At 41.3% G+C, this 27,622-nt stretch overlaps 1 protein-coding gene across 2 annotated transcripts in view; it reads left to right on the top strand.

The window, feature by feature from the left end:
• Positions 1–1,202: 1,202 nt before the first annotated feature.
• NTRK2 (neurotrophic receptor tyrosine kinase 2) overlaps positions 1,203–27,622 on the top strand; it is a 196,243-nt gene continuing 169,823 nt past the window's right edge. For both annotated transcript variants that reach the window (XM_071424841.1, XM_071424840.1), the window contains exons 1-4: positions 1,203–1,548; positions 20,284–20,358; positions 20,576–20,647; positions 26,585–26,653. In XM_071424841.1, coding sequence (XP_071280942.1) covers positions 1,340–1,548; positions 20,284–20,358; positions 20,576–20,647; positions 26,585–26,653 — 425 coding nt within the window. In that variant the 5' untranslated portion in view covers positions 1,203–1,339. The remainder of the gene's footprint in view (positions 1,549–20,283; positions 20,359–20,575; positions 20,648–26,584; positions 26,654–27,622) is intronic.

Raw genomic sequence — 27,622 nt, 5'->3', positions numbered from 1 at the left:
GTGCCAGGACAGAAGCACAGAATCAGAAACGGCAAGGGAAGAGCATCTCAGATCAGCTGGTCTTTGCACCTGCGAATACGTGACACACCTATGTCATTCAGACTTGCCTCAGCCTCGATGTACGGAAACGATTACTATTTCTGGTGCTGTGTCGTGTCCGTCCCCCGGGCGCTGGGGGTCAGTGGGGCGGCCGGGGTTGCAGGGCGCCCCGGGGCGGGCCGCGGTGCACGGCGGCGGCGGGACGCGCGGTGGCGCCTGCGGAGCGCTCAGCGCGGGGCACTGCGGCGGGATCCGGTGCATCGGCAGCGCTGCGGAAACCCGCAGCTGGGGGTGGGGGCAGAAAAACGAAAAGCAGCCCGGACCGCGGAGCTGTCAAGAGGAAAACAAGGCGTTTTAGGGTCGCTCATCCGTCGTCTCCCGGAGTTCTCTCACAGCCCCGTTTATAACCCGATGGAGAGCTCCCGCCCTGGCGGGCATGCCAGGTGCCTCTCGGCACGGTGTCTCCGTCCGCCCCGCGGGACACACAGTCCGCACAGGCGGCGCCGCGCTGCCCATCCAGCGGGGTGCTTGTACGCCTGTATGAGTGTGTGTGTGTATGTGTGTACATGTACCTGCGAGGCTGAAAGCTCAAGTGCAGGCTGCCTATTGGTATCTGCTCTTCGGCACCCTCCCTTTCCCCCGCTCCCCCCTCCTCCCTCCCTTGTCCTTTTTTTTTCATTTTTATTTCAGGCTCATTTTGTGGAGTTTCTGCCCCTCTCTGCGTCAGCCCCACGTCACTTTGCCGGCAGCTCCCCGTCTTGGGCTGGAGCAGGAGCCGGAGCTGCTTTATTATCAGCTGGAGGGAGGGAGGAGGAGACGGTGCATAAAGGGGCGAGCGCGGAGCTCTGAGCCCCGCCGCCGCCGCTCGCTGCGCCTCCCTCGCCGCCCGCTCGCCGTCCCTCCGGCGGGCAGCGGCAGCCCGAGCCCCCGCAGAAAGGAGCGCAGCCTCCGCCACCTGCCCCCGCCGCCCCGCGCGTTTTGCAGCATCATCGGCAGCAGCCGCGGGGGCAGGCGGTGCCGCTGTCCGCCCGCGGGACTAAGGGCAGGTGCCGCGCCGCCGGAGGCCCCGCTCGCCCCTGCCGCCGCGGCGCCCGGCTCGGGCCCCCTCCGCCCCGCGCAGCGCCCGGGGCGCTCCGAGCCGCGGGGCGCCGGTGGCTGCGGCTGCGGCGCGCCCATGTGAGCCCCGGCCCGGGGTGCCCGCCCGCGGCGCGGAAAGCTGCGCACCCTCCAGCCGTGCGCCCCGGCAGCGGCGGCGGCGGCGGGAGCAGGAGGAGGCTGTCGGGGCAGTGCTGGGGTGAGCATGGTGTCCTGGCGGCGGAGGCCGGGGCCCGGCCTGGCGCGGCTGTGGGGCTTGTGCTGCCTGGTGCTGGGCTGCTGGCCGAGTGCGCTGGGCTGCCCCGCGTCCTGCGGGTGCAGCTCCTGGCGGATCTGGTGCACGGGATCGTCGCCGGGCATCGCCTCTTTCCCCGTGCCGCAGAGGAGCGCCGAGGGGGACAATGTTACCGAGATGTGAGTACGGCCCGGGGCCGGGCGCGGGGGCGACGGGCCGGAGCAGGCGGGGGAAGCCGCGGGCGGGGGAAGCCGCGGGCGGGGGCGGCGGGGAACTGACCCACGCCAGAGGCTTTTACTCCGCGGGCAGACGCGGTGCTGGACGCCTGAAAGCCCCGTGTGATTTTATTTGGACACGGCTTGCCACAGCTGCCGCTGCCAGCCCGTTTAGATGATGAATCCTAATTGCTGGCGATGCAGGTCGCGGGAGCGGGGCGGGGGGTCGGCGCCGGCTGCAGCGGGACCGCGGGGCAGCCGGGGAACGGGACCAGGACTTCGTCTCCGACCATTGCCCCAGCTGCTGCCGCGGGTTGCGCACCGCTCAGCCCGCACCTCTGCGGCGGCAGCAGGTATGAAACGGAGGGTTTTTTCTATTTCTTTTTTTTTTTTTTTTTTTTTTAACTTTCGTTCCCTCAGCTTATCGCTGCGAACCGAGAGTATTGGTGGGTGGCTTGCCCTTCGCCCCAGATTTCTCTTGTTTTATATTTTTAAAAAAGAAAAAAAGAAAAAAAAAGTGAAGGAAGAGATGCGCCAGAAAGTGAAGCAAACTGTCTTTCATACACTAACTATAGGAATGCAAACCTGCTCTGACCTTCTCAGTGGAGGTGGCTGGAAGGAAAAAATACAAAACCGGCAAGGAATGAACACAGTGCTGCTTGTCAGCAATTGGGAGGGAATTAGAGAACACTAATTAAGCGTGAGGAAAAAGTTTTTTTTCCTCTCCTTCCCGTGTGGTGCTTCCATCCTCGTTTGCCTCGAAGACAGTGTTTGATGAGGGAGTTCTGCAGCTTTTTGTGTTAAATCCGGCGTAGTTTCACAGTTCAGAGCACCATGGCATTCATGTCCATTGCCTAAGAAAACCACTTGCAGAGCAAAAAATTTTGGATACTGGGTGTGTAGATGATAGATCTCGGGAAAAACCTTCTCAAGATGTTTTGTTTGTATTTCCCTACCCCTGTTTTTGAATTGTTTTCTGTGACATTTAATGTAAAAGATACCAGCATATTTGCCCCAAATCTATACAGATTTCTCACTATTTGTATTCTCCATCCTTCTTCTGTTTTTCCGTGTCTTTTAGAAGAAATAAAAAAGTGCTGTGAAATGTGGTGTGAGTTTAGATTAAATTCTAGCCTTTGGGCTGCATTCCTGCAGTTCCCTGCCTTTGCTCAGGGAAAAGCTGGAGGCATTAATTTCTACTACTCACATATGGCCTACCTTTGGGAGATTTTTTAGGACCTCTGATAAAGAAATGGTCTTTCTGAGTTATAACTGTTATTGATTTAGATGCTTACATAGATTGCTTAAATAGAAAAAAAAATACTTTGAGCTATGCATCAGTGATCATTTTTATAGGCTTTGGTAGCCTTTTTATCCAGTGCATTCTGTTTAGAAGTAACATAGCAATTTTCATCTCAAATTTATTCTCTGGTTTGAAAGGCCAGAACAGAAAACACATACTGTAAATATGTTTTCTTCCATGATGAGCTTAAAAGGTGTCTAGTCATTTTACATTGATACTTTTGGCTTTAATTTTTCTGGGTTTTTTAAAGCATCATTTTATTTACAGTTCTTTTTGGTTTTTACTGTATCATTCTGTGACATTGCACATTGTTTTATTTGGTGATCTAAAAATAATTTTGAGTCATGGATTTCTCAGGAGATGCTGTTGCACATATTTAAGATGGTATTTTCATCTGTGCTTTTAACATGAAACACAGGGACCCTTTAATTAGTTTATAGACAAAAATTGAACTGCAGTAGCTGTCATATTATTCCATTGTGTGAGCTCAGTAAACACTAAATACATACAGAAGCAGTTCTAATATAGTAGGTACAGATTGTCAAACTGTTTATAACACCACAGATCTTGCTTAATTCTAGCTAAAAACAGGTTTAAGAGAATGGAGTGTTACATTTCACTTAGCTTCAGTGTAGCTTCAGGCCTGGTTCTTCTTTTATGTGCTCTGCAGATACATTCCTTTGGTCTCTTGTGGAATTACTCCTGGTATAAATAACATGTAAAAAGTATAAGACAATTAATTTGAAGAACTTATTTGAGTGTATTTAATGAGTATCTATTGAACTCCATCCTTCACTTGTTGGTTATGTCCTGGTCTTGACAGGAGTGCCTCCTGCAGTCCTAGGCAAAACACCCACAGGCACCCGTGGCATGGGTCCTGAGCACAGTTCTTCAGTCCAGCCACAGGCACTGGGAGCGCTGGGATAACTGCATGGTCAGGCTGTGTATGTGAAACCCATGGTGGTGCAGAGGATTGGCCGTGGGCCAGGTGGATGGCACTGAGCAGGCAGGATGTGAGTGGGCAGCCAGGGTTTTCCACTTGGCTTTAAGAAATGGAAAAAGATGGAATGGTGCAGCAGGAATAACAGAGATGAGGTACCATTTATCTGGCAGCCTCCACCACTTAACACTCAGGTGCTTCACTGTTTTGGTCCACAAGTGGATTGTGCTTTAGAGTTTATAAGCAGTCTCATCCCAGTCCAGCTATTTCTTGATTCCTGCTCAGATCCAGCATCCAAATCTATGGAGAGGTACCTCTGCATCAGCCCTATGAAGGCCAGCTGCTGAAACTTGGTGTGGGAGGGCATAAGAGTATTTATGCCTGGTGCTTTCTTAGTCATCTCTCTCACTCTTTCCCTTCCTGGCTGTTTTTGCATAGCGTTCTACTACAGTAAATGAGACAGATTTTAGATATGCCTGGTTGGTTAAGATGATGGCATGGACTGGTCTTTATCTAGAAAACAAGTATTGGTGCTTATCATAACAGACTGTACTTGTAATAATTGTTTGGTCACTTTGGTATTATTGGAGACAAATTGAACTCCAGAGTGAGGTTCTGCATTAGGATAAATGGTATCAGTCATTGATACATTAAAAACCAAGGACCAAGAGTGACAAAAGCAAAAACACTTTATCAGTTTTGTAAAATCCATGCATTGTAGACACAATAGCAAATAAGTGTCCTTGTTGAGATCACTCATGCAAAAATATTAATAGGATAGTAAGTGAGAAATTTTTAGAGTGGTCAGGACTTCTTGTAAAAGGACTAGTATAATATTTTCTCATTAAGGAAAATGTATTGCTGGTTTATCTCAGTACACATGACTCTTCAAATAGCTTTGGTTTAAAAGTGACATCTTGCAGTACAAGTATATTCCTGGCCTAGCTTCATAGTTCTGCTATTAAGTCATTAATACGTTTACTTATGATTATTCAGGTGAATGAGGTTTGAAATTAATTGGTGTTTTTCAGGAAGAACTGCTTGCCAACAAAATAGTAGGTGACTTTTAAGCTCTTGCCTATTAAAAGAGAGGTGATTGTGTATTGCGTACATTTCAAAACCACAAAATAAATTTCTAATGCAGTTATATAAAGCACTCTAGAATTGTTAATAAGTAAGACAGGATAAGTAATTTATAGAGTAAATTATTTAACAAGTCATGTGAGCTTGTGCTAAAAAAAAAGCATGTTTAAATTCATTGAAGATCAGAGCTGTTGGTATTTTGAGTCTTTTTTATTCTCGATTTTGGGACTGTTGTACATTTAATGTCATATAAAACTGTTTGCAAGGCTCCTCAGCCTCTAGCCCCTTCCTCCTCAAAGCAACTTCTGGCTGTGCATCATTGCATGACTTGGCTGGATTGAGAAGTTATTTCTGGTGACTTGGAATTGTATAATAAAACATGAGGCACCAGGCTACAAATTATTAAAGGCGTTTTGGACAGTGGTGACGTAATAGCTTCATTTAGGAATTTGTCCTTTTTTTTTAAAAAAACTTCCTTTAAAAATCTGGGTAATTGGTTAAGGTGAATTAAAAGTAAGCACTGTGAAAATCAGTTTTGTAATTTCTAGACTCTGAAAATACTCTGGGATCACAAAGCACTGAATTTTGTTCTTTTTTTTTCTCCCGGGGAACCTTTTGTATGTCTTGTTCTAGACATTGCCCTTTTGGTTTCTGAGGACTGATGGGGCTCCTGAGGGTTTCCACTGAAGCTATCTCAATCAGGCAGAGACAAAACAGCTCATGAGGCTGGAAGAGAGCTTCATCCTTCAGAAGGCAGTCAGTGTTGGGCAGGGTGGCAGGAACACTGGCTCTCCCTCAATATCTTTGGTCACTCAAGAGTGTTGAAAAAGGTTTGGTATGTATATACTTAAATAAAAGATTTGGTCTTGAACACGTTCTTTTCAAGAAACTTCCATTTTTTTCCATACTAATGACAAAATAGGGCTGGCAGTGCAGCCTGTGATATCTTTAGGATGGCATTTTCCAGATTTCTCAGGTTCTATTTTTTCTCCATTATTTTTATGCTGACAAGTGTAACAGAGAAAGTAGCTTAGCAATATTCTGGATCTCTAATCACTGTAGAGCAAAAAAAATTTACGTAACTGAACAGGGACCTGATTTCTCCATTTTGGTTTTCATTTTTAAGTAAAGAGGGATCCCTTATTGTCCCTTTTTTTGTTTTTTTGGGATTGCAATTCTTTCTCCCATGTTTGTCATCTTTCTCTACACAAATGTCTAAGAGTATGGCCTTTAAGGTGGTCATCCAGATATCCTTGCCCGAACAGGAGAAATGTAGAAGGTAATGGAGCAAAGAATTCTAAAACTGCTTCAATATGTTGTTGATGTCAGATGTATATTTAGCTTGTTACCTCTGAAAAACTGCTCTTTAAAAACTGCCCTTTAAAAAGCAAAGCAGATTGTATAAATTGACTAATTTACATGCATTTCGAATGGAGAGATAAATCCATAGAGGTCTGAAATCTTCTACTGCTTGGGCTGTGAATATGCTTTTTTACAGGATGCTGTTATGTTTGTGAAGATCTCTTCATCCAGATGTATGTAGTACATCATTGCTGTTAAATTATATATGATCATATATAATTGGGATGCATCTTAATTCCTGGTTGATTGTGAATCTATATTTTCAGAAACTGCAAAAGGCAAAACAAACTACTGCCTGGCCTTAAATGCAATATGGAGTTTCTGTGTTTTTACATAGCTACTAATAGCTATTAATCGTAGTATTACAGTATCTCAGGATCACAAAATAGGTCAGATTGAAAGGGGCCACTGGTGGGATCATCTGGTCCAACCTCCCTGCTCAAGAAGGGCCTACAAGAGCACATGGCACAGTGCTGTATCCAGATGGTTCTTGAATAGCTCCAGTGAGGGAGGCTCCACAACCTCTCCAGGCAATCTGTTCCAATGCCTGGTCACCTGCACAGTAAAGAAGTTCTTCCTCATATTTGGATGAAACTTGCTGTGTATCAGTTTCTGCCCACTACCTTTCTCCTATTGCTCAGCATCACCAAGGAGAGCCTGGTTCTGTCCTGTTGACATTGTTCTTTCAGATACTTCCATCCATTGACAAGATCACCTCTGAGTGATCTCTTCTCAAGGCAGAACAGGCTCAGCTTCTTCCACCTTTCCATGTATAGGAGATGCTCCAGGCCCTTAATCATCTTCATAGCCCTCTGCTGCTCTCTCCCAGGAGCTCCATGCCACTCTTGTCCTGAGGAGCCCAGAACTGGACACAGCACTCCAGATGTGCCTCACCAGGGCTGAGTAGAGGGGCAGGATCGCCTCCCTCACCCTGCTGGCACTGCTCTTCCCAATGCACCCCAGGACACCATTGGCCTTCTTGGCCACCAGGGCACACTGCTGGATCATGGACATCTTGCTGTCCACCTGGACCTTCATATCCTTCTCCTCAGACCTGCATTCCAGCAGAACCACCCCCAGCCAGTGTTGGTGCCTGGGGTTATTCCTCCCCAATGCAGGACCCTGCTTTTGCTTTGGTTGAATTTCAGACAGTTCTTCTCTGCCTATCTCTCCATCCTGTCAAGGCTGCACTCAGGGGTATTAGCCACTGCTCCCCGCTTTGTGCTGTCAGTGACCTGCTGAGGAGGTCTCTGTCTCTTTGTCCAAATCACTGCTGAACAAATTAAACAATGCTGGGCCCAGTGTCCCCCTGATGGGGGACACCACGTGTGAGGAGCCTCCAACTAGACCTTGTGCCACTGATTGCAGCTCTTTGGGATCTGCCATTCAGCCAGTTCTCAATCCAGCTTACTGTCCACTCATTTAGTTCATGCTTCCTAGACTTGCCTATGAGGATATCACGTAAGACAGGATCTAAAGCCCTGCTGGAGTCGAGGTAGACAATAGCCCTCACTCATCCAGGTAGTTGTCCCATTATGGAAGGCAATCAGGATGGTCAAGCATGATTCCCCTTTGCTGAATCCATGATGACTAATTCTGATCACCCTCTTGGCATCCATGTGGATAAAGATGGCCTCCAGAATGAGGCACTTTCCAAGGATCAAGGTGGAGCTGGCTGGCCAGTTGTTCTCTGGGTCCTCCTTCTTGCCCATTTTGAAGACTGGGGTGACATTTATTTCCTTCCAGTCCTCAGACACCTCTCTTGATCACCATGACTTTTCCAAGACAACTGCAAGCAGCCCCACTATGGTGTCTGCCAGCTCCTCCTCAGCTCCTTGTGAATGCATCCCATCAGGACAGCATCTTTTTATTTGTTCCAAGTGTCCTGTTGCTGCTTTCACTTCCTGTATATCTCCTGCTTGTGCTTTGCTTTTGACAGGAGTTTTTTGCTCATCCATGCAGCTGTCTTGCCCTCTTTGCTCCATTTCTTACTCATCAGGATGTACTGGTCTTGAGCCTGGAGGAGGTGATGCTTGAATATTTATTCAAGCTCTCTTGGACCCCTGTTCTCCGCAGGGCCCATTCCCATGGGATTCTTCCAAGAAGATCCTTGAAGAGGCTAAAGTTATCTCTCCTGAAATCCAAGATTTCAATCTCACTTGTGGACCTGCTTCCTCCATGCAAGGTGCTGAACTCTACAATCATCTCATGATCACATTGCACAATTGTAGTGGACTTACTGGAAAGGAGCCACACCATGGAAATTCAGCATTTATATTTGTTATTACTTTCTTCTAAGAAAATTACCTGCATTGGTAAGAGGCTACAGCTGACACTTAAATATTTTTAATACCAATTCATCTATATATGTTTCTGTGTTGTGTTTTCATTGTTAGGATAAATTATTGGAGATCAGGTTTCAGGTCAATATTCTTTTTTTCCTAGACAAGGCCTGATGTAATGAGATTTTTTTTTCTTCAGAATTAAGGTAAAATGGAAGGAAGCAGACCAAAGGTGTCCAAGGTATTTTCAGAGGCACTTTGAGCGATTGTAATCTTTGAGTGGTGTAACTTGAACTTTACTTTGCTAAAGCAAACTAGTCCTGATCATGCAAGGTAGTTAGATGCTTTTTATTTCAGGGGGAAGCTGAGGCTGGGATTCTGGCCTATGTAAAGTCAGTGACAAAAATGAACGGAGTTAGTGTTTCACCAGCATAGTTTAGAGTATGTACGAGAAGGATGAAAGGAACCTTGATTCAGGCATTTTCCAGCCTTTTTAAAATTTGGAAGACATGGAGGTTGTTGCTCAATTATTTGATGTGTTTTTGACTTGCAGGTTTTTTTGCCTTTCGTGTGTTTTTGTTCTGTATGAATATAAAATATGTTGAGGTAAGTGGAAGCTATGATTGAGTATTGCAGGCAGGAGCCTTTTGCAACATTTTAGATAATTTTGCTTTGGAATGAAGCTCCTCATGCAAAAACAAGTTGCAGCTCTGTTGCAGTGTGATGCCCCAATACAGCTCCTGCTATGTATTTGTAGAGGATATATGGTTCATTGTATAGTTGTCTGATGTATAAATAAAAGGAAGGCAAATAATTAATCAAAGTCAATCTATTACTGGAACAGATAACAGTGAAATGGTAACACTTCTGAGCTTCTTATGAAAGGATCTGTCCACAGAGCTGTAGTTGAGGCTGGGAAAGTTAGCTATTTTTCCTGTTAGTTTGACAGGTGAGCCAAAAGAAATCTTCCTGTTTTAGATGTAAATTAAATTAGTTTTACCGTTCTAATTTCCTAACCATGCCTGTAAAACTAAGTAAGGCTGTGTTCAGCAGGTATCTTGTGGAGCATGGCTACCCCACATTGGGCAGTAAGATTCATGTGAAGAGTGCATAGGGTGTGACTTCCATTCTTTTGCAACGACTGTCTGGTTTTCTGAATGCCAGACGGCACGGCAAGCATATGCGGATAAATCATGTGCACATCCTGGGCATGTCAGACTTACTGGGCATGGACTGGAAGACCTTCTCACAGCATGTGCTCTGAGTGTCATGTGCTGGACCTACTAATCATGTCTGGGACTGTCTCAGGCCTCAGCATTTAAAATCTGGCAACTCCCTTCTAGCTCTGTAGCTAAGCCACTTAACTCAACTGGCTATTCTCCACAATGGAAGTAGGCTACGCTCCACACTCTTCCAGGAAGTGATTCAGGAGGTTAAATTAGGTTCGCACTGCAAATTACCCCATGCAGTTATCCCCTTCCATCACCACTGACTATTAAGAAAACACTGGAGACTTAGCTCACTGGGGTGGGGGAAAAAAGCAAGACCTTCCTTTTAGCATGCAGGGTCATAGTCATGGGGTAAACTGATTTTGTGGTCCAAGGTGAACCATTTCAGCATGCATGTGAAGAGCTGCTCTGCTAGAAGCAGAGCATAGGTCTGAACCAAGGTCTTGCATGTGAGCATCTTAACTGCTGGTCCTGTATGGTGTACAGATGTGGGCCTGCCTTGGTTCTTCCTGTCTGAGTTGCCTTCTTTGGCATAGAACATTCAAATGTGCTTTTGGGTCAGAGAGCAGGACAGTCTGTTTAGCTAAGAAGCTGTGATGCTTATTTGTGTAGTGAGACAGCTGAGTCCTGCTCCTGCTTCACTGAGTGTTAAATTACAGCCAAAATGAGAACAGCACAAACAGGTAAGGTGGAGATTGCCCTCTTTCAGATGGCTTTGTAAATATGGTATCTTCTGAGAGGCTGGAATCATGTTTCCTTAGGGAACCAAAGAAATTGAATCTGGTGCCCCAGATGCCGCTGGAGCATTATTTACAGCATTTCCTCCAAATGTGTGGTCTTCAGCCTCATAAAAAGATGTCTTTTTTTTTTTTTTTCTTCCTCACTCACTAGGTGGGTGAATAATCTACCGCCTATTCATTGCCTGTTCTCCTCTCCAGTCTTGCCTCTTCTAATTTTTAGAAACAGGTTTTGGAACACATTATGCATACAGTGATCTTCACCTGGTAAACGTATATACTGTACCCTCCAGCTGGGAGCAGTTTTATTGACTCTGTGGGTCCAACTATGTAATGTGCATAAGCATATGTTTTAAGAGTTTTAAGTTTAGGATGGTGGTAAGTAGGCATCTTTCTAAGACTCTATTGTGCACATATCACAGAGTCTCAGAATATGCTGAGTTGGAAAGGACCCTCAAGGATCACTGAGTCCAGCTCCGGGCCCTGCAGAGAGCACCATCCCCAAGAGTCACACCATGTGTTGAGATCATTTTCGAAGTGCTTCTTGAACTTTGTCAGGCTGGTGCTGTGACCATTTCACTGGGGAGCTGTTCCAGTGCCCAAACACCCTCCGGGTGAAAAATCCTTTCCTAATATCCAACTTAAACCTCCCCTGATACAGCTTCAGGCTGTTCCCTCAGGTTCTGTCACTGGTCACCATAGAGGAGAGATCAGTGGCTGCCCCTCCTCTTCCCCTCATGAGGAAGTTGTAACTGCAGTGAGGTCTGTCCTCAGTCTCGTCTCTAATAGTTTAATATCGTTCTTATCATGGGCCCAAAACTGCAGACAATATTCAAGGTGTGCAGGCCAGTGCAGAGTAAAGCAGAACAATCCCCTCCTTTGACTGTCTGGTGATGGTTTTCCATTATTACAAATATAACAAAATTACAAAATTACAAACATTTTGAATTGATGCAAATCCACGTGGCATCAAGCCACCTAAGTAGAAAATACTAATGCTGGATACTACCTCTGCTATAGATATCACTGCAAGTCCTGGATCGTGTTTGTGCACTGTGACTGTCTTGTTGCCTGAGGCTTATGTCATTTAGGGGATATGAAGGTAGCACAGGTGCAGAAATAGATACTGCTTGCCTTAGAGGTTGGTGTGGGTGGAAGAAAGACTTCCAGCATTTCTCCCAACTCTTTGTGGCATTCCAGTCTGCATTGACACAGGGCAGTTTTCCCTTCTGTTGCATGGTTTGGTTACATGCAGAGTTTTTGCCTGCTTTAGAGCAGTTCTGCGTGTTCTCATGAGTTCTAATGAACAGTTTAACTTGTAGCAGTGTTGCCCTTCACACTGAGTGTCTAAAATTAAAGTTTTAGGAGGTGAGCATCCCAGCAGTTTGAGTAATCATCAAAATACCAATCTATCTAATATTTGCAGGTGAACACTTCACTATCACCACCTATGTCTTGGGCCAGGGGCACTGCTGCAGAGGATGTGTAGGGTGGAGGAATGCTGAAAGGTGTGTCTGGTACTGGGGTGCAGTCATGAGAACCATAAGCAGAAACAGGCTGGAGGTGAGAGAAGTACTACTCCACTCATAAGCAGTGGCAGGGACAAAAGCTGTAAAGTAAATGACGAATGCTGTGAAAGTAGTGGTGGTGAGGAGAAGGCAGCTTTTCAGAGGTAGTAAAGAAGGTTGGAGACTAACTAAAGATGTCATCTTGTGAAAGAGGTACATGCAGGGTAAGTGTTTCATTTGAAGGCACAATGGTAGAGAAGCTGATCTAAGGTTTGAAACTATAATGTGTAATACGTAATACGTCATACATAATACGTAATATATAACTAAAATAAATGCTTACAAAATAGCATATTTTCCTTACTTCAAAAGTATAACAACAAATACAGCCATGAGCAGGCTTTATGAGTACAAGCTGATCACAGTCTAGAAGGAGCATTGCATATGTCACATAGCAGAACAAACAGAAATACAAAGAGAAAACTCAAAGACACAGGATGGTTGTCTGGGTGTACCATTGTGACAGAGAATTTGCTCAAAATCAAACTGGCCTAGTACAGGAATTTGGAAAGGAAACAGTAGCAGCAATGTGGCAGTCAGCACAAGTATTAGAAATATTCTGGATTCTGACAATTGTGCAGAAAGTGTAATAAACACATCATTATGCTAATATTTGCAGTGCAAGTAAGAAACTACTTCTATTAAAGGAAGAACAGGATACCTCAAGTGGAATAATGCTAATAGAAGAAGCTATGAATTCAAAAGCTTGGCCAGCTACAATGAAAAGTGGACTAAACTATAATGTAAATAAATGTGATAAAGTGAAATAAGAAACTGTGAAGAGCACATAAATGTGAAGCAGTGAAGAATGCATCTGAAAGGTGCATCTGAAGAATGCATCAACAAACGATGTTGAAACGTTCTCTGAAAAATGCAAAGGCTAAATTTAAGTGGTAGGATTGGTGTCATCATACAGAAAGTGGCAACCCATTCTGGTGCTAGACAGGGTGAAGTAAACATGAAAAGGACAACCCATAACCCTTTTGGAATGTTTCAGTAACATAATGTGAAGTTCTATTCATGTATGTTTTTCATTAGAATGTCTTGGAGAAGACACAGATCTGTGATTAGGGCTGCAGAAGATGTTTCACAGGTCTTGGAAGGGAGTCTAGGAAACCAATTGTGAACCCTGGCAGCAGATGATATCATTTGCAGAATGGAAAAACTTCTACTTGTTGGATTCTCTATGTAATAATTGCACAGAAAAGGGGTAGAGGTTATGACCATATGTAGGCTCTCAGGACTTATATGAAAACAGAAGAAAGAAACTTTTTGTCGGCTAATGGAAAGGGGACTATGTTTTGAGATGTCAGGAGTCAAATTGTTCAGTAAATGTAATGTATTAATAGGATATAGATGGATTTTCCTGGATAGAGGGCTTTAAATTTTGCATCTTCACTCCACCCTTTGGAAGTACTGCCTTTTGATCTGTATTTGGCATGAAATGCACTGCATGCAGTTAATGAGACATTAAATGGGGTAGCAGGTGCAGATCTATGTCTTGATGATCCAATGATCCAGAGCAGATTGATTGGAATATTTGATATTCTAATAGCCAGTAATTTTAAACTGAATAAAACGAAACATTATTGTCAAACAGTGGGAATTGTATATGTGGGAGAAGACTGACTTCAAAGTAGATTTCAGAAGGAAATGTCTTATGTTGACTGAAAGAGTCAAAGAATACTGAACATGTTAGAACCCAGAGACAGGAAAAGACTGTTGTGGGGAATACTGATATATGTCAGAAGGGCTATCTAATTCCAAAAGATGTGCAGCTACCTAAGACATCTCTTCCAGAAAGTCACTGTCTGAGTATGGGCACTTAAAAGGAAGAGAATTCCAAGGTTTTGACAGCAACCAAGAAGCTTTAATGTTTTTATTCTCTGAGGGACTTAGAAAGATGCATATAAGGAATGGCTGTCTGAAATCTTACTGTGCTCTTGTGCAATGGATGTTTTTCCATTCTCATTTGCATCAAGGCCAGTGACAGCTATAGATATCATGTATGCAAGTGCTGAAAAGAGAGTATTTGCATTACTACTATTATTTTTGAAGACTAGGTGGTTCTGCAGGAGAAAGAACTGTCACTTGTATTTATTCATTCCTTTGAGATGTTCTTTCATCCTTGCAAGGAAATAATATCATCAACAACAACAATAATAAAGATTAGTCTTATGGCTGCTTTCTGTTGATAAATAATGGAAAGCCACCTTCACTACTCTCCTTTTGTATGTTAATTTACTGTGTGATTTTTAGCATATATATTATAAAGGGTTTGTATGAGTTTAAGCCTCATCCTAGCAATCTGCATAGATTATTTCATACACAGGGGATAAAAACGTGTTTTGAAGCTAAGTATAAGGTCAGAGATTAAGATATATCTTTTAGAATAATAGGTCATTGTTTGGCCTTCTGACAATAAAAAGGAATATCAACATTTCCAAAATATCTTTGCTAAGGAAAAACATGTCTGTAGCTGTCATGTATTCCTGGAAAAACATCAAAAATTCATGTCTTGATGCAATATCAAATATACAGACTTGGGGATCTCAAAGGGGAGGACAGGTCTCTAAATGGAGAAAATACTTAAATAAGCTCTGTGTGCATTTGGGGGAAAGTAATTCTGAAGATGGAGCTCATCAAGAGCATAAATCTTAAATCTGGAAAGCTGCATGAAATGTCTTGAGAGTTTGCTTGATTTGGTAGTCTGCTCTCTAAAGAGAATCCAGGCATGGACTTCCCATTTTCCAGGCAGCTGTAGTCATAAGCAAGAGCACAGATCTGCTCCTGGAGTGCCAAAACAAGATCGGTATCTCCACTGAATTCCTGTTTTCTTCTGCTTTAAACAGGTGGGTTGGCGCTAATTGTTCAAGATGATGGCTTTGGAGAATCAATTTGCAGTGGCAGCTATGTGCTGCTAATTGGATAATAGTATACTGTTGTGGCACAGAATGTCGGGGCCCCGTTGCCTCCTGGCAGTTGACACAGCCACACATCAAGAACAGGGAATTCTTGAAATTAACTGATCTCTGGCATTGCCTGTGAAATGTTGAGTTCCAGATTGTCCTGAACAATGCCTTACCTGAGTATGGGATGTGTGTAGTGCAGGATTTGCTGAAAAAATGGGCGTGCCTGTGTCTCTGAAGAAAGATCCCAGAGCTAATTATGTTGTCTCCAGAGCTGCTGTACTGGCACGTGGAGAGCTATTTCTTGAACTCTTCTGTGACTTGTGGTTAAATACTCTAAATGTGAGGAAAAAGCCCTTAGGGAACCTGTGATAGTGGTTTTTCACTCTTTGTGAAACACAGGGTGATTCACGGATTAAAAAAAACCAAAAAAACCCCAAAAATCCACTGCAGCATTTGTCAGGAGACACTGGGCAGCCAAAGGAGGAGTCAAGCACTGGTAAAATTTCTGAGTGTTAGGTAGGTCCACCGTGGATGGTCTTGACACACTGCTTCTTTCCTGCGTTATGGCACGCTCCTCTAGCAATAGAGTTTCTGTTTCCTGAAGTTATCCTCACTAAATCTCATACTTATGTTACCAGATGGAGGAAGCAAAATAGAATAAAATAATTGGAGTAAACGTGTATCTGTAGAATATTTTCTGGATTTGGGTGTCCGTATCACACTCATTGCATTTCTTCTTCCTAGAGGAAGCTTGGTCCTATGCAGGAGGATTTCTTGATTGAGCAGAAATTATAGCATTGATGCCTACACCTGTCTGAAACTTTACATTCCTGATATGCAACTTGTGTAGCTCTGGGCTTCATTTACCAACTGTGAGTCCGTGCCACTTCAGCATCATTTTAAACTTGGTTTCAGAGGGGCTACAAATGTAACCCAGTTCAATATGCCAGGTTTCATTAAGTATTGTATCAATTTTACAAATTTTACATGATCTTAATGCATAACAATGAATCAGTCAGCATTTGTTGAAAATGCCTCTAAGTTTTAGCTCACCTTTTAAAGAACTTGGTATCACATTTGAGTTTGTAAGAAGATATGGCACCAGGGAAGATTGCAATGTTTAATTCTCAATATTAACGTACAGCTCTCACAGTAGTCTAGACTAGGGACATACGTGACCTGTCATTAAATGGTAATTAATCTACTGACAGTTCAATGTCTGAAGTGTGCTGCCTTTCTCCCCTAAAGACTTAGTGAAAAAAACAACTTGGAATATAAAGTTTTTCCAGAGTTCAGAGTTCAGTTCATTTCACCAGTGAGTGTTTATTAATTTTAAATTCTTTTTTTGTATGAACTAGAGCTAGACATATAATTGATTTATTTTTTGGAGTGTTAAGAAAATATATTTCCCATAAAGGAAGTTTTTTGGCAACAGAAATACTCCTGGAGCTGCATTACATGCATCCATGTTGTTAAGACTAGCATGTGCTAGTTTTTTTCCAACATGTCCTTATAGTTCCAGATGGAGTAGTATACCTTAACATACATTAAGCAAGAGGAAATAGAGTAAGTAAGTTAGGAAGGCATATTTCTGGTGACCTTTTATATTCAGGTTAAGGAAAAGATTTGAAAGTTGGTATGGAATCCATTTTTTAAATTACTAAGGAACATTAAATAATCTAGATGGCTTTAAAGAGATCAGAACCCACCTTCTCTTCATGCTTTTGCAGTTCAGAAGTTGCTTCACTGATGTTAAACATAATCTGTATCCTTTCATTTTTATAATGAGCATAAGTGAAGACTACCCTCTCAAAGGAGATCTTGGAGGAAATGACTCTTATGGATAAGGATTTAAAACTATTGTTTCCAAAATGTAACAGTGGTGAAGTGTGAGTGTGTGACATTGTTCAGTAGCTGCTGAAGTGTGGCTAGATGAACATGCTGTTGTAGGCTGCAGTGTGCAACCTAGGTGTGTGATTCTGAATCCCTTTATTAGAATTATTCAGTAGCTTACAATGGAGAGATTAAATTAAGGGTTTGAAGACAATTATTGGTTACTGACTACTCATTGAAGGAGATGCAGAATGCTATAGTATAATCAAGCAAATAGCTTTGTAGGCAGCTAAGGGCTTGATTTCGAGGTGGCAGCCAGTATTTGTGAACTGATATATGTGGTCTGTCTGGTGCTATCCAGCCAGGTTCTGGCACTGCAACAGTGCTGTGGAGTGCAGTGGGAGCTTCCAAGCTCTTCACGTGACTTCAGCCAGCTGTGAGTCAGTATGTTTTTCTTCTGTGCTACAGTAAAAATGTTCCGTTAAAGAATAGGGTTGATATTCTTAAGGGCAGGCAGGCAAATTACATTTCTCAGTGTCGCCCACTGCAAGTCAAAGCTTTTAGAGTATTAATGTTTGATGATAAGTAACATTAAGGTAAAGTAGTTGTGAAGAAGGTAAAAATAGACTTCAGTTAGGGAGAGGTTTTATTTCAGATCTCCCTCTAAATTAAACAGAAGAGCAACTTCCCCTTATAGGGTACAGCTACATCATTCTACTCTTTGTCTTTCTCACTCCTATGACATAGCTGCAAAGGCTTAACTTGAAACAGACTTGTTAAGTGAGTAGGGAAGTATAAGAGGATGTGACCTGCTTATGGTAAATTATGTCTGTCCACTCTTTCTTCAAGGATTTCCAAGTGCATGAACTTTGCTCTACTGTTGTAAAGCTTTACTGTGTTCTGTACTGAGAGTGCATTTACAAGTGTATTGCAGAGCAGTTATTAAATTATTTGCACTTAGACAAAAATTCTTCTGGGTCCCAACCAGTATGGTTGTGGAAAAGCAATGGTTTCTTTTGGTTCTTTCAGCTCGAACCAGCTCCAAGTAAAGAATGCCCTGCTCTCCCCCACCTAGGGCTTCTTCTAAGGGATGCAATAAGAGAAGGAAAGAAGATACCACAAACTCATACTACTTTTTCCCAAATATAATTTGTTTGGTCTATCCCCTGATGGACCAATACCAATCTCTTTATGTAGATTGTATGCTCATACTAAGGTTTGTGTCTGATGTAAATTGTGAAGCTTCATTGGCTTCAGCAGAGCTGAACTATTTTATACTGAGGTTTAACACAGGATGTAATACACTAACAAATTTTTGTGCAACACTGTAAGTTATGTCAAGTTCTGGAGTTTCTTGTAGTGAGTGGTTCTGGTTAAATATTTATGGGATTAAAATTGCAGTCTCACATTTGGATTGGTGATATGTGTGTTTAAGTGATAGGTCTGCATTTTGGCAGTGTTTGCCAGGTTTTGGGTGGTTTTTTTTGATTTTTGTTTTTTTTGAGGGGGGGGGTTTGCTTGTTGGTTTTGTTGTTTTTTGGGGTTTTTTTGATGGCCTAATTCTTAGCTAGTGCAACTGGTTATTCTGTTTCCTTTCCTTAAATCTGAGTCTTTTCACACTTTGTGTTTCATTATCCATTTTCCTCAATTCCTACTCTTATGTGATTTCCCTGTCTCTATTTGACCTTGACTGGATTACTGTTGTTTGATAACTGAGGACAGGATGAGGAAGATACCTTTGAAACCTCTTGCATAACTTTATTTTAGCATTATAAGGTCTAAGTGGCAGAGAAGATGGATGATATTTAACTCAAAAATAAGTTCTTCAGGGCATGTTTAAAGGAAGTATGTTCATTGACTTGCAGGACTCTTAGATGAAGGAATTAGTAGATATTTATATACTATTTCATTACTATTACTTGGCAAAATATGTAAACTTCCCAACCCACAACAAAACCCCAACCAAACAAAATAGATTCGTATATATTGAGATATTAAATTACTCTGTCTTAAAAATTCAGGAAAGGAAACATAAAAAACAAAGGACTCTTATCTTCTAATGGATACACTTTGTTAATCTTATTCTGAAAAGTCCTGCAGAACAGTCAATGTCATATGATGGTGTAGTGATGTGTTCCATCTAGCATCATGCATTCTTTTTACTGCCCTTCTTTTTCCCAAGGGACAGTGGATGCCATTAGGGGAAACTTTTTACTTTTCCTGGTGCATGGTGAGAGCATAGCCCAAGTCAGCACTGCAGCTTTGGAGGAGAGCCCAACCCAGCTTATGGGATTCTCAGGCTTCTGTTGGGATTTAGAAACACAATGAATTTCTTTTAACAAGGCAATCCATGCACCAGCTCAGGTGCATGAATTGCCTTTGGAAGAGCAATTTACCTTCTTACTAATTAACCGGAATTCCCTTTAAATAAATTCTAAAAAATGCTTTGAATGAAGAATAGTTTTCTTCTAACAAAGAAAGACTCAGCACCTGCATATTTGGTTAGTTTGTGATGCCTGTGACAGCACATGTAATCTCTCTTTAAGTTTTTCTGGGACTGGGCTAATATTTTGAAATGTGTGGAGTCTTTAGCAAGGCATACCTTAAATCAGGCATACTTTTCTGCCCATAATGTCAGAAAAATTGCAGTTTCCACTGATTTATTCTTCCTGGATTGTGTGATTTCTACTGTGAAACCTTTTCTTCCTGTAGAAGAAGTAATGATACATTTGCTGTGAGCATTTTATTTCCAGTCTGTGGGATGTCACTGGGTATTCATAGATCTCACATGGTCATAATACAAAGGACTGGCTTGCATGCCCACATCTTTTTAGGCAGATATTAAGGATATGTGAGTGGACTCAGTACTTTAGTCTGATACAGCAGTTTCTCATCTCTTAATTTCTGCTTGTGTGTATAACATCATGAAACACAACCTTTCCTTTCTCATTTTTCCCATTGACACACCTCATAAAAAGAACTGAAATTACTTTGTGTCAGGGAAAAAATAACTGTAAAGAACTCATTAAGTTAACAACATGAGGGAAAAGACTAGGGAAGTACAATTGTCTTTCATAAGTGGGGATAACTCCAGTACTACCTTTAAACTTGCCTCCTTTGTTGTTGTTAAATCCATGAGGTAAGGACATGTGTCTTGGAGAATAGTGACATTGCAGTGCATATTTATTTGGCCTTCAGGTTGACTTGCTTTCTTCATTTCCCCTGTGTAATAATGAGCTGCTCCCTTGTCCCACAAAGTACCATTTAAATGATGAGGAAGATTTTAAGGAGCACTTTTGCTTTGCAGCTGGTCTAATTAGGACTTAGAACTAATTACAGTAGGTCAGCAATCATAACTCACTTCCATACATCAGTGCATAATTTCTGAACAGTCAGAAAGTCAAGGAAGGATCCACTTACATACTTCTTTCTGTTTTGCTTTTTTAACAGTTACATCGCAAACCAGCCAAATTTGGAAAGTATCAATGACAATGAGGTTGGATTTTATGTTGGACTTAAAAATCTGTGAGTATGAGATACATTTTATACAACTATTTCTTCTATATTTCTTTTATAGAAGCATGTATGCCTAACTTTGTGTGTACTGAGGAAAGCTGTAAATCTTGCAGCTCAGCCTTGTAGAGATTTCATCCAAACTCTTATTTTAATAGTTTAATATTTTCATTACATTTTTCATCATATTTTAAATTAAACATTTTAATGGTTTTATTTATTTTCCTAGGACTGTGGTGGATTCAGGCCTAAGATTCGTGTCCCGTCATGCATTTGTGAAAAATGTGAACCTACAATACATGTGAGTAAGAATAGTGTCTGCATTCTAAGTCAAAACCACCCATCTCATGTTAATTTTTTTATTGTTAATTTATTTCTATCTCTTACCACTTGCTTAATTTAAATGCATTTTAGCAAGACAGACTTAGAATGGTCTTCTATTGTTAATTGCCCTTAAATAAGACATATATAGTAAAGAACCAGCGGATCATGGAAACATAATGTTTTTATGGAAAAGACCATCCACTTCATTATTCTGTCTCTAGAAGTGTACTGTGTCTTTTGTGATAAGTAATGTAGCCCAAAGACTGTGTCTCTTGAGGGTATGATGTCCACACTGTGCATCACACTCAGTGACATGGTTTTGACTAGCTCTAGTCTGATTTGATGAGCTGAACATATTTTAGCAGCTGCAGTGCAGGAGATGCATGCATGGAGCACATCTAATATTTTGATGAGTGTAGGTGCCCAGAGAATATGATAGAACTGTGAACTGAAGTCCTAGGGGTGATTCACTTTGAAAGCTCACTCAAGATCAGAACTAATGCACCCAGAGCAGAATGTAGGAATGACGTTTCTTTTACACCCAAATGTGATTTGTAGCTCATGACCTACAGGAAGCAGAATTTGTACCTGTACAGCTTTTTGACTGTGTTTTCCTAGATTTGTTATGCTTTAGATTTAGCAAAGGATGAACTGATCAAAGTTGTCTTTCTACAACTTTTGTGCCGTCTGTGTGGGACAGACATAGAGTAGCTCACTTTTCTACTTACATGGGAAACTGTGGATTTAGTAAAACACTGAGATCATGTGAGTGGCTCAGTTTCTCACAAGTACCTTGTTTTAGTTAGATATTCCAAGTGTGTGCTTTAGTCCATACATCTTCAATAGGGGAACACTAACCTGTATTAACATTTAACCAAATGCTTTGTTTTTATCCTAGTGAGATTGGGAAGTCATAATGCCAAACCTTGGCTTTGTAAGATACTTCCTTAGAAAGGAAAGAACCGTGGAAAAGAACCCAGGGTTTTGTTTGATTTGATTGCTTTGCTTATGAGATGGAATCACTTTCTGACCGGTGTTTTCTAAACAACAGCAATTAATTTGTGTAAGGAAGTGGACGTGAATGTCCGTTTCTGTCTAGACAGTAATTGCTATCTTTAATATGGAACAGTCACCGGAGGAGTGTGAACCAGACCTTGTGAGCCTGTGAAATTTATACCACTTCATATAATCATTAATAAGAGCTTTTACTATAATCAGTTGGTAATATAAAGGAAGTATGTTCCAGAGTAAATTCAAGTGTTTGCCCGTGTAACAGTTGCTCAGTGAATTATGACTGTAAACTATGAAATTCCATAAAGCCTAGTGGATGTGCACTGGCTGTGGAAATATGCAATAAGAACATGCTGTCTGAGGGGCATATTTGCAGAGGAAGATTTAGTGACTCTGCTGGAAAAGAAGTGGGATTCTCTCTCTGTGCAATGAGGCAGAACAAAGCAAATTCAAGTCTGGGATCAAAAGGAATATTGTGTTACATTTTTACATCTTTTCCCCATTGCATTAGCCACTCTGAGGGAATCTATTGGAATACTGTATATAGATTAGGACACTGAATCTACTCATCTTGAAAGATGCTACAGAGAAGAGCAGTGGAGCCAGAAGAAGCTTGTAAAGCAAGTAATATAAGGAGGCTCAGAGGCTGGGTATGTTCAGTGCAATAAAGAGAAGATTGAAAAGGAGCATACATCATTGCAATAGGGCAAAGAATAATGGTCTGAAAATCAAAGAGGTTGATTCAGATTAGATACAAGGAAGAAGTTTTTTGCAGTAAGGGTGATGAAACGCTGGCACAGGTTGCGCAGAGACATGCTGGATGCCTCAGCCCTGGAAGTATTCAGGGTTACATTGGATGGGGCTCAGAGCAAGCTGGTATAGTTGAAGATGTTGGAGAAATGGAACTAGATCACAGTTAAAGGTCCCTTAAACTATTCTATGATTCTATGCTTCTGTGCTTGTCTTATCTTTAAAAGAAGAGCAGTTATGATGAGGAAAGGAATCAATTCTCTCCATGACCATGAGTACAGTGTGAGAAATAATGAATTTGGTTTGGAGAAAGATCAATAGAATTTTGGAAGACCTTTCCAGCTGTCTGGGCAGGTAGACACCACAGAAAGTGTGATAACTGGTATGATCCTCTCGAGAGGCTTTTTTGCCTGTTGCCATAGGGAAATGGGTTTCATGCAGTCAGAAAGTGTGTCTGTCTCCAGTGTTTGCTTTTAACCAAAACTTACACAGGTAAACAAGTTTTCAGAAAACTGACCGTTGAACAGAAGAGAGACCGTATCAAAGTCACCACTTGAGGGAAAGGTATCACTGTACATATGTGAGCTGCTAGGCTGCTAGAATCCTGTTGGATAAGATACCTTTAAAATGTTTCAGCAATTTGAGCATGCAGTCAAAGTGGGAATATGTATCTGCTGGTAAGCAGACTTTGGTAGAGCTGTAACTCATGAAGCTCCTTGTTGGAAACAAATTAGACTGACTTGACATCTGTTCGGTTGATATAGATGAGTTCTTGATGCAGAATAGTTACATTATGAAGACATTATCCAGTCTCGTACTGTGTTTTCTTATGGTGGGGATTTAGTAATGTGGGCAGACACAGGATAAGCCCAGATAAGATGGAAAATATTAAGTGGCACCAGCGGCTCTAGATGCACAGGACAAAGCACTAAGTATAGAGGTATTTTTTACTGAGGCTGATCTGTTATCCCTGCAAAATGCATTTGTTTGTTTTCTTTGGCAAGTCATTATGCACTAAAATGTTTCTGAAAGCCCCAGTGAATCATGGCTTGTTGTCATCAGCAATAAAAATCCTGTTGACTGCCTATGAAGGAAGTATAGCTCCTGTTGTGGTTGGGACAGTGAAAACTATTAAGCACTAAAGGAATTTCATTTTGCAAGGGTGATGTACAGTACAGGTCTTTGAGAAGTCTTAGATTTTATTTGGAAACAAATATTTTACTATCCCATAAAGAAAACAAAAAACATTTTTCTGAAGATTGAGGTAACTTTATAAGCATTAATTTTTCTGTGATACTGTTACAGCTTTCTTTTTTGTTCTATGAAAAGTCTTTTCATGTAGTTAGGGAGCTATATTATATAAAAGTAGTATTAATTTATGAATCATACAAGAGTACCAGTTTAAAAGAAACTTATTAACATGCATTTTCTCAAGCCCTTTTTTGTGATTTCCTTATTTTCTTGGGAAAGCTTATGTAGTCCAGGTATCTTTCTAAAATTATCTATCATGAGAAGATTTGAGTAATAACATAAACAACAGGAAAATAAATGTTGTAATAGATGCTATAAAACTGTAATTAATAGCCTTGCTCATCTAATTTTTGTTGTTTTCACTGTCCGTTAGCCAACAGTCTCATTTTAGTAGTGCTGTAGTTTATAAGCTTATTTGCTGCTAACAGTAATGGACCTGTGTTAGACACATGCATGGTATATTGTCAGTGCCTTTAAATGTGAAAACATTTCACAGCAAGTGCCTATTTATAAAAACTTTTAAAAATAGTTGTTGTTATCTGCGAGCCTGCGTCTAATGCATCACTGAATCATAGATTGCGAGTGTAGTGTGTGTATACAGCTCCAGGTATCAAAATGCATTTATATCTCTGCACCGTTCAGGTCTAGGTAAGGCAGCCAAAGGAAACCATTTGAGATCAACCTTGCAGCAGATTTCCCCTTGTTTGCACACAGGGCTGGTTCCAGCCATAGGCAGAGCAGGGTATTGCCTGTGGAGGGAGACTGAGTGTAGCAAAATGGCCATGTCTTCACCTCTTTCCCCCAGTTCTCCTTAGGTCTGTTCTCTCCTTTCTTGCCTCCCCTTTTCAGAAGAACCATCAGTGATAGAACTCTGCTCATGATGCTAGCTCTATAAATATTTATGTGGTTTCTCAGTCTGGTTTTGTTCTACTGGTTTGCCACATATTGCCACTGGTTTGCTTTTAGCTGAATTAGGGCTTGCAAGTTTAAAGTGAGCTTCATATTTTCATGTAAAATACAGTCATACTTTTGACTGAATCTGAGTCCTCTCCTTAAGTTTAGCCTTGAGGCCAGGCTCTCTGCTCTTGACATTTTTTTCCTATAATAAAAAAACCCCTTTAGAACCTCAGATGTATTTTCTTTGGGCGGCTTGCTGTGGTCTTTTTGTGTGCGGTTGAATTGGGAAATTAATTCATATTCTCTTTCTATGGAAGTGGAAGTGGGATCATTACCTACTTCAAAATAACCCTGACAGTGATTTTTTTCACTTAACATGAATTAAAAAGACCACAGTAGTCATCTCTGTAGTCAATAATAAGGGATCACCTTATGAAATATATATATATATATATATAAAATTAAATTTACTGTCAAAGTATTGCTTAAGGTGATACATTTACAGCAGTGGTCTGCAGGTAAAGCACTCTGTATATCTGGTTCTCTTTTGGGAAAGGTAGGATTTATTTGATCTGCAGATAAGAAAGGCATGCCTTGTCTGGCAATACCACAGGGGCCTCCATACATGCCACTTGTCAGTGTGGGAACAGGAGTGATCTTCCTGTGTGGTGAGTGAAGAGTTTCCCATGGAAGGATGGGGTTTGATGTGGCTCCATGTTGGAGGCAGAAGCCCAAGTCAGTACGAGGAACCTGCTTCTTTTGTTCAAACTCCCAACACAAAGCATGTGCATACTAGGAAAAATATGGGTAATGACAGTTTTTGCTTAAACATAACTTCTGTTCAATATGCAAATTGCTCCTTAATGTCAATTTATCTGATCAGGGTCCATGAGTTCAGCTGACTAATGAAATAGTAGCTCTTGTGTTTTGCTCTCACATGTAAGGACCAGTCAGTTTGTAAACTTCAGGCTCTTTTTTGCCGGAAGGAATCAGTGATGAAATATAATCTCTTTGATTCTGCTCTAGACATTTTTAGAATATCCAGCTTGTAATTTCTGTGAAAATTATCTTGTACTCAAAGATCAACATCTGAAAGTTTGGAAGTAAACACTGTGTTCTTTAATCAGATTAAAAAAAGAAAAAAAGATATTTAAACCCAGAGTTTAGATGCAATGCAACAGTAAGTGTGGAGCCCCTATGGCACCTTTATAATACCACATAAAACTCATATTTTGGTTCATAACACTGATCTGTGCTTTACTTCTGGCAGTTAAACAGTTTACTGCTCTCACTATCTTTAATTCGTAGACTGATAAGACTTTACAAAACCAGCATTATTTTGCTTTGGGGTGGAGAAAGCAGTTTTGTAAGCTGTGAGAGGAGGAGTATTTCTGGTTCCGATCAACATTTCTTTGCTCTGCGTATTGGGAGAAGACCTTTCACTTAATTACCACTGGAAACCGTAAATGCTTAATTGACATAAAAAAAGCCCAATACAGGCATTTTACAGTTTTCCTTTTGATCTTCCATGTGGGTGCATACTGCACATGCAATTTGCAAAGAACAACTAAAAAGCTCTGATGTGGATGTGTGCTAGCATGTGAGGAGGGCTTATATGAGTACAGAGTTTGGTGCAGCATCAAAGAAAGGGATACACCCATTTCACATGAATAAATTGAGCATGTAATTAACACCTGGACTTTACAAAATACTTTTGAAACACAGTTAAATCTGCTGCTTTTCTGCAATTGACAAAGTGCTAAAAGTGAAAATATTGATCCCTGTTGAGTTTGATTTTGAATGTACTTGACATTACATGCTGACAGGACTCAAGCCCTTGAAACCCTTGAAACCATCAAGACTGAACACTACCCTTTTACAATTGAAGTCAAAGGATTTTTAGAGCTGGTTCTAGTTCTTTATTGCTTTTTCAAGAGAGACAAACTGTATTTTTAGTGTAAGAAGAAGCAATTCTAATTAATGCAATCTTTCTCTTTTGCCATAGCAATTTATCCAGAAACAAGCTCTCAAGTTTGTCCAAGAAGCCTTTTCGCCATCTGGGTTTGTCTGATCTGTAAGTTGTCATTTCTTAAAATATAAGTTTATTTTTGGCTGGAATGGAAGAATAACACTTCAAAGTTTGTTCTCTTGAAGGTAGAGGAATTAGAAGTGCAGTTCCGGTCCAAAGAAAGCATCAATTCTGAACACTTAAATGCAGAGAAATTTTGATTCCAGGGCTTCAAGAAGTTTAGGTATATATTTTTAAGCAATGTAGAGGTCAAAATAGCCTCTTCCTTCAGCTTTAAGATATTTTATTGTGAGGTTACTTCACACAAAACTACTGGTGTTTATTTAAGTATTTGAGCTAGTGAAAATACAGTCTTTTGCACACATTCATATAAGACTGTTTCTCATATTCTTATAGTGGTGTGGCTGGCTATTTAAGAGTATTTTTATGTTCTCAAATTCTTGAGTTGCACTGTGCTTTATGTAATTGTTTAGCAATGAAAGCACTGGTAAACATTTCTTTATTGATTTTTTTCAATACTAACATTTTTATTCTCTGTTACATCTGCCATATTTTCTTATTGATACATGATCCAAAATTTTGGTCATCCTGTGCATTCTCTGCTAATCTGCAGAGAGCCTACAGGAGTTCTGGGAGATCTGCTGGCTGCTGAGGAGAGGGAGGTGGCTCTCCTGGATCTCAGATCAGAGTCAGAATTTGTCCAAAGTGCCAATCCAAATATGAACTACCTGACATGCAATCCTAGTCCTCTTCTGCTGAACTTCAGCATGTGAGAAGAGAAATGAGCAAATCTCAGTGGCACAAAAAGAGATTATGGCCCTTAGGTATATTTTGTTGATAATTAAGTTGGTATAATTATTTTCTTTATGGCCCTGGGAACACTGCTTACTGGAATATTTTTTTAATAACTTGAGTTGAGCTCTCTAATGAGGAGACTAGCTAGTTGCAAAGCTCTCCCATTGCTCCATGTCCTTTGTTGTTCTGTTGCTTCTGCACGAAGAAGCAGGGCAAATG

This window comes from Agelaius tricolor, unplaced genomic scaffold (genome assembly GCF_023055355.1).
Source record: "Agelaius tricolor isolate 1412-34295 unplaced genomic scaffold, bAgeTri1.0.p SCAF_4, whole genome shotgun sequence".
NCBI lineage: Eukaryota > Metazoa > Chordata > Aves > Passeriformes > Icteridae > Agelaius > Agelaius tricolor.
Note: the sequence above shows the minus strand (reverse complement) of the source record. Positions and strands in the feature narration are given on the sequence as shown.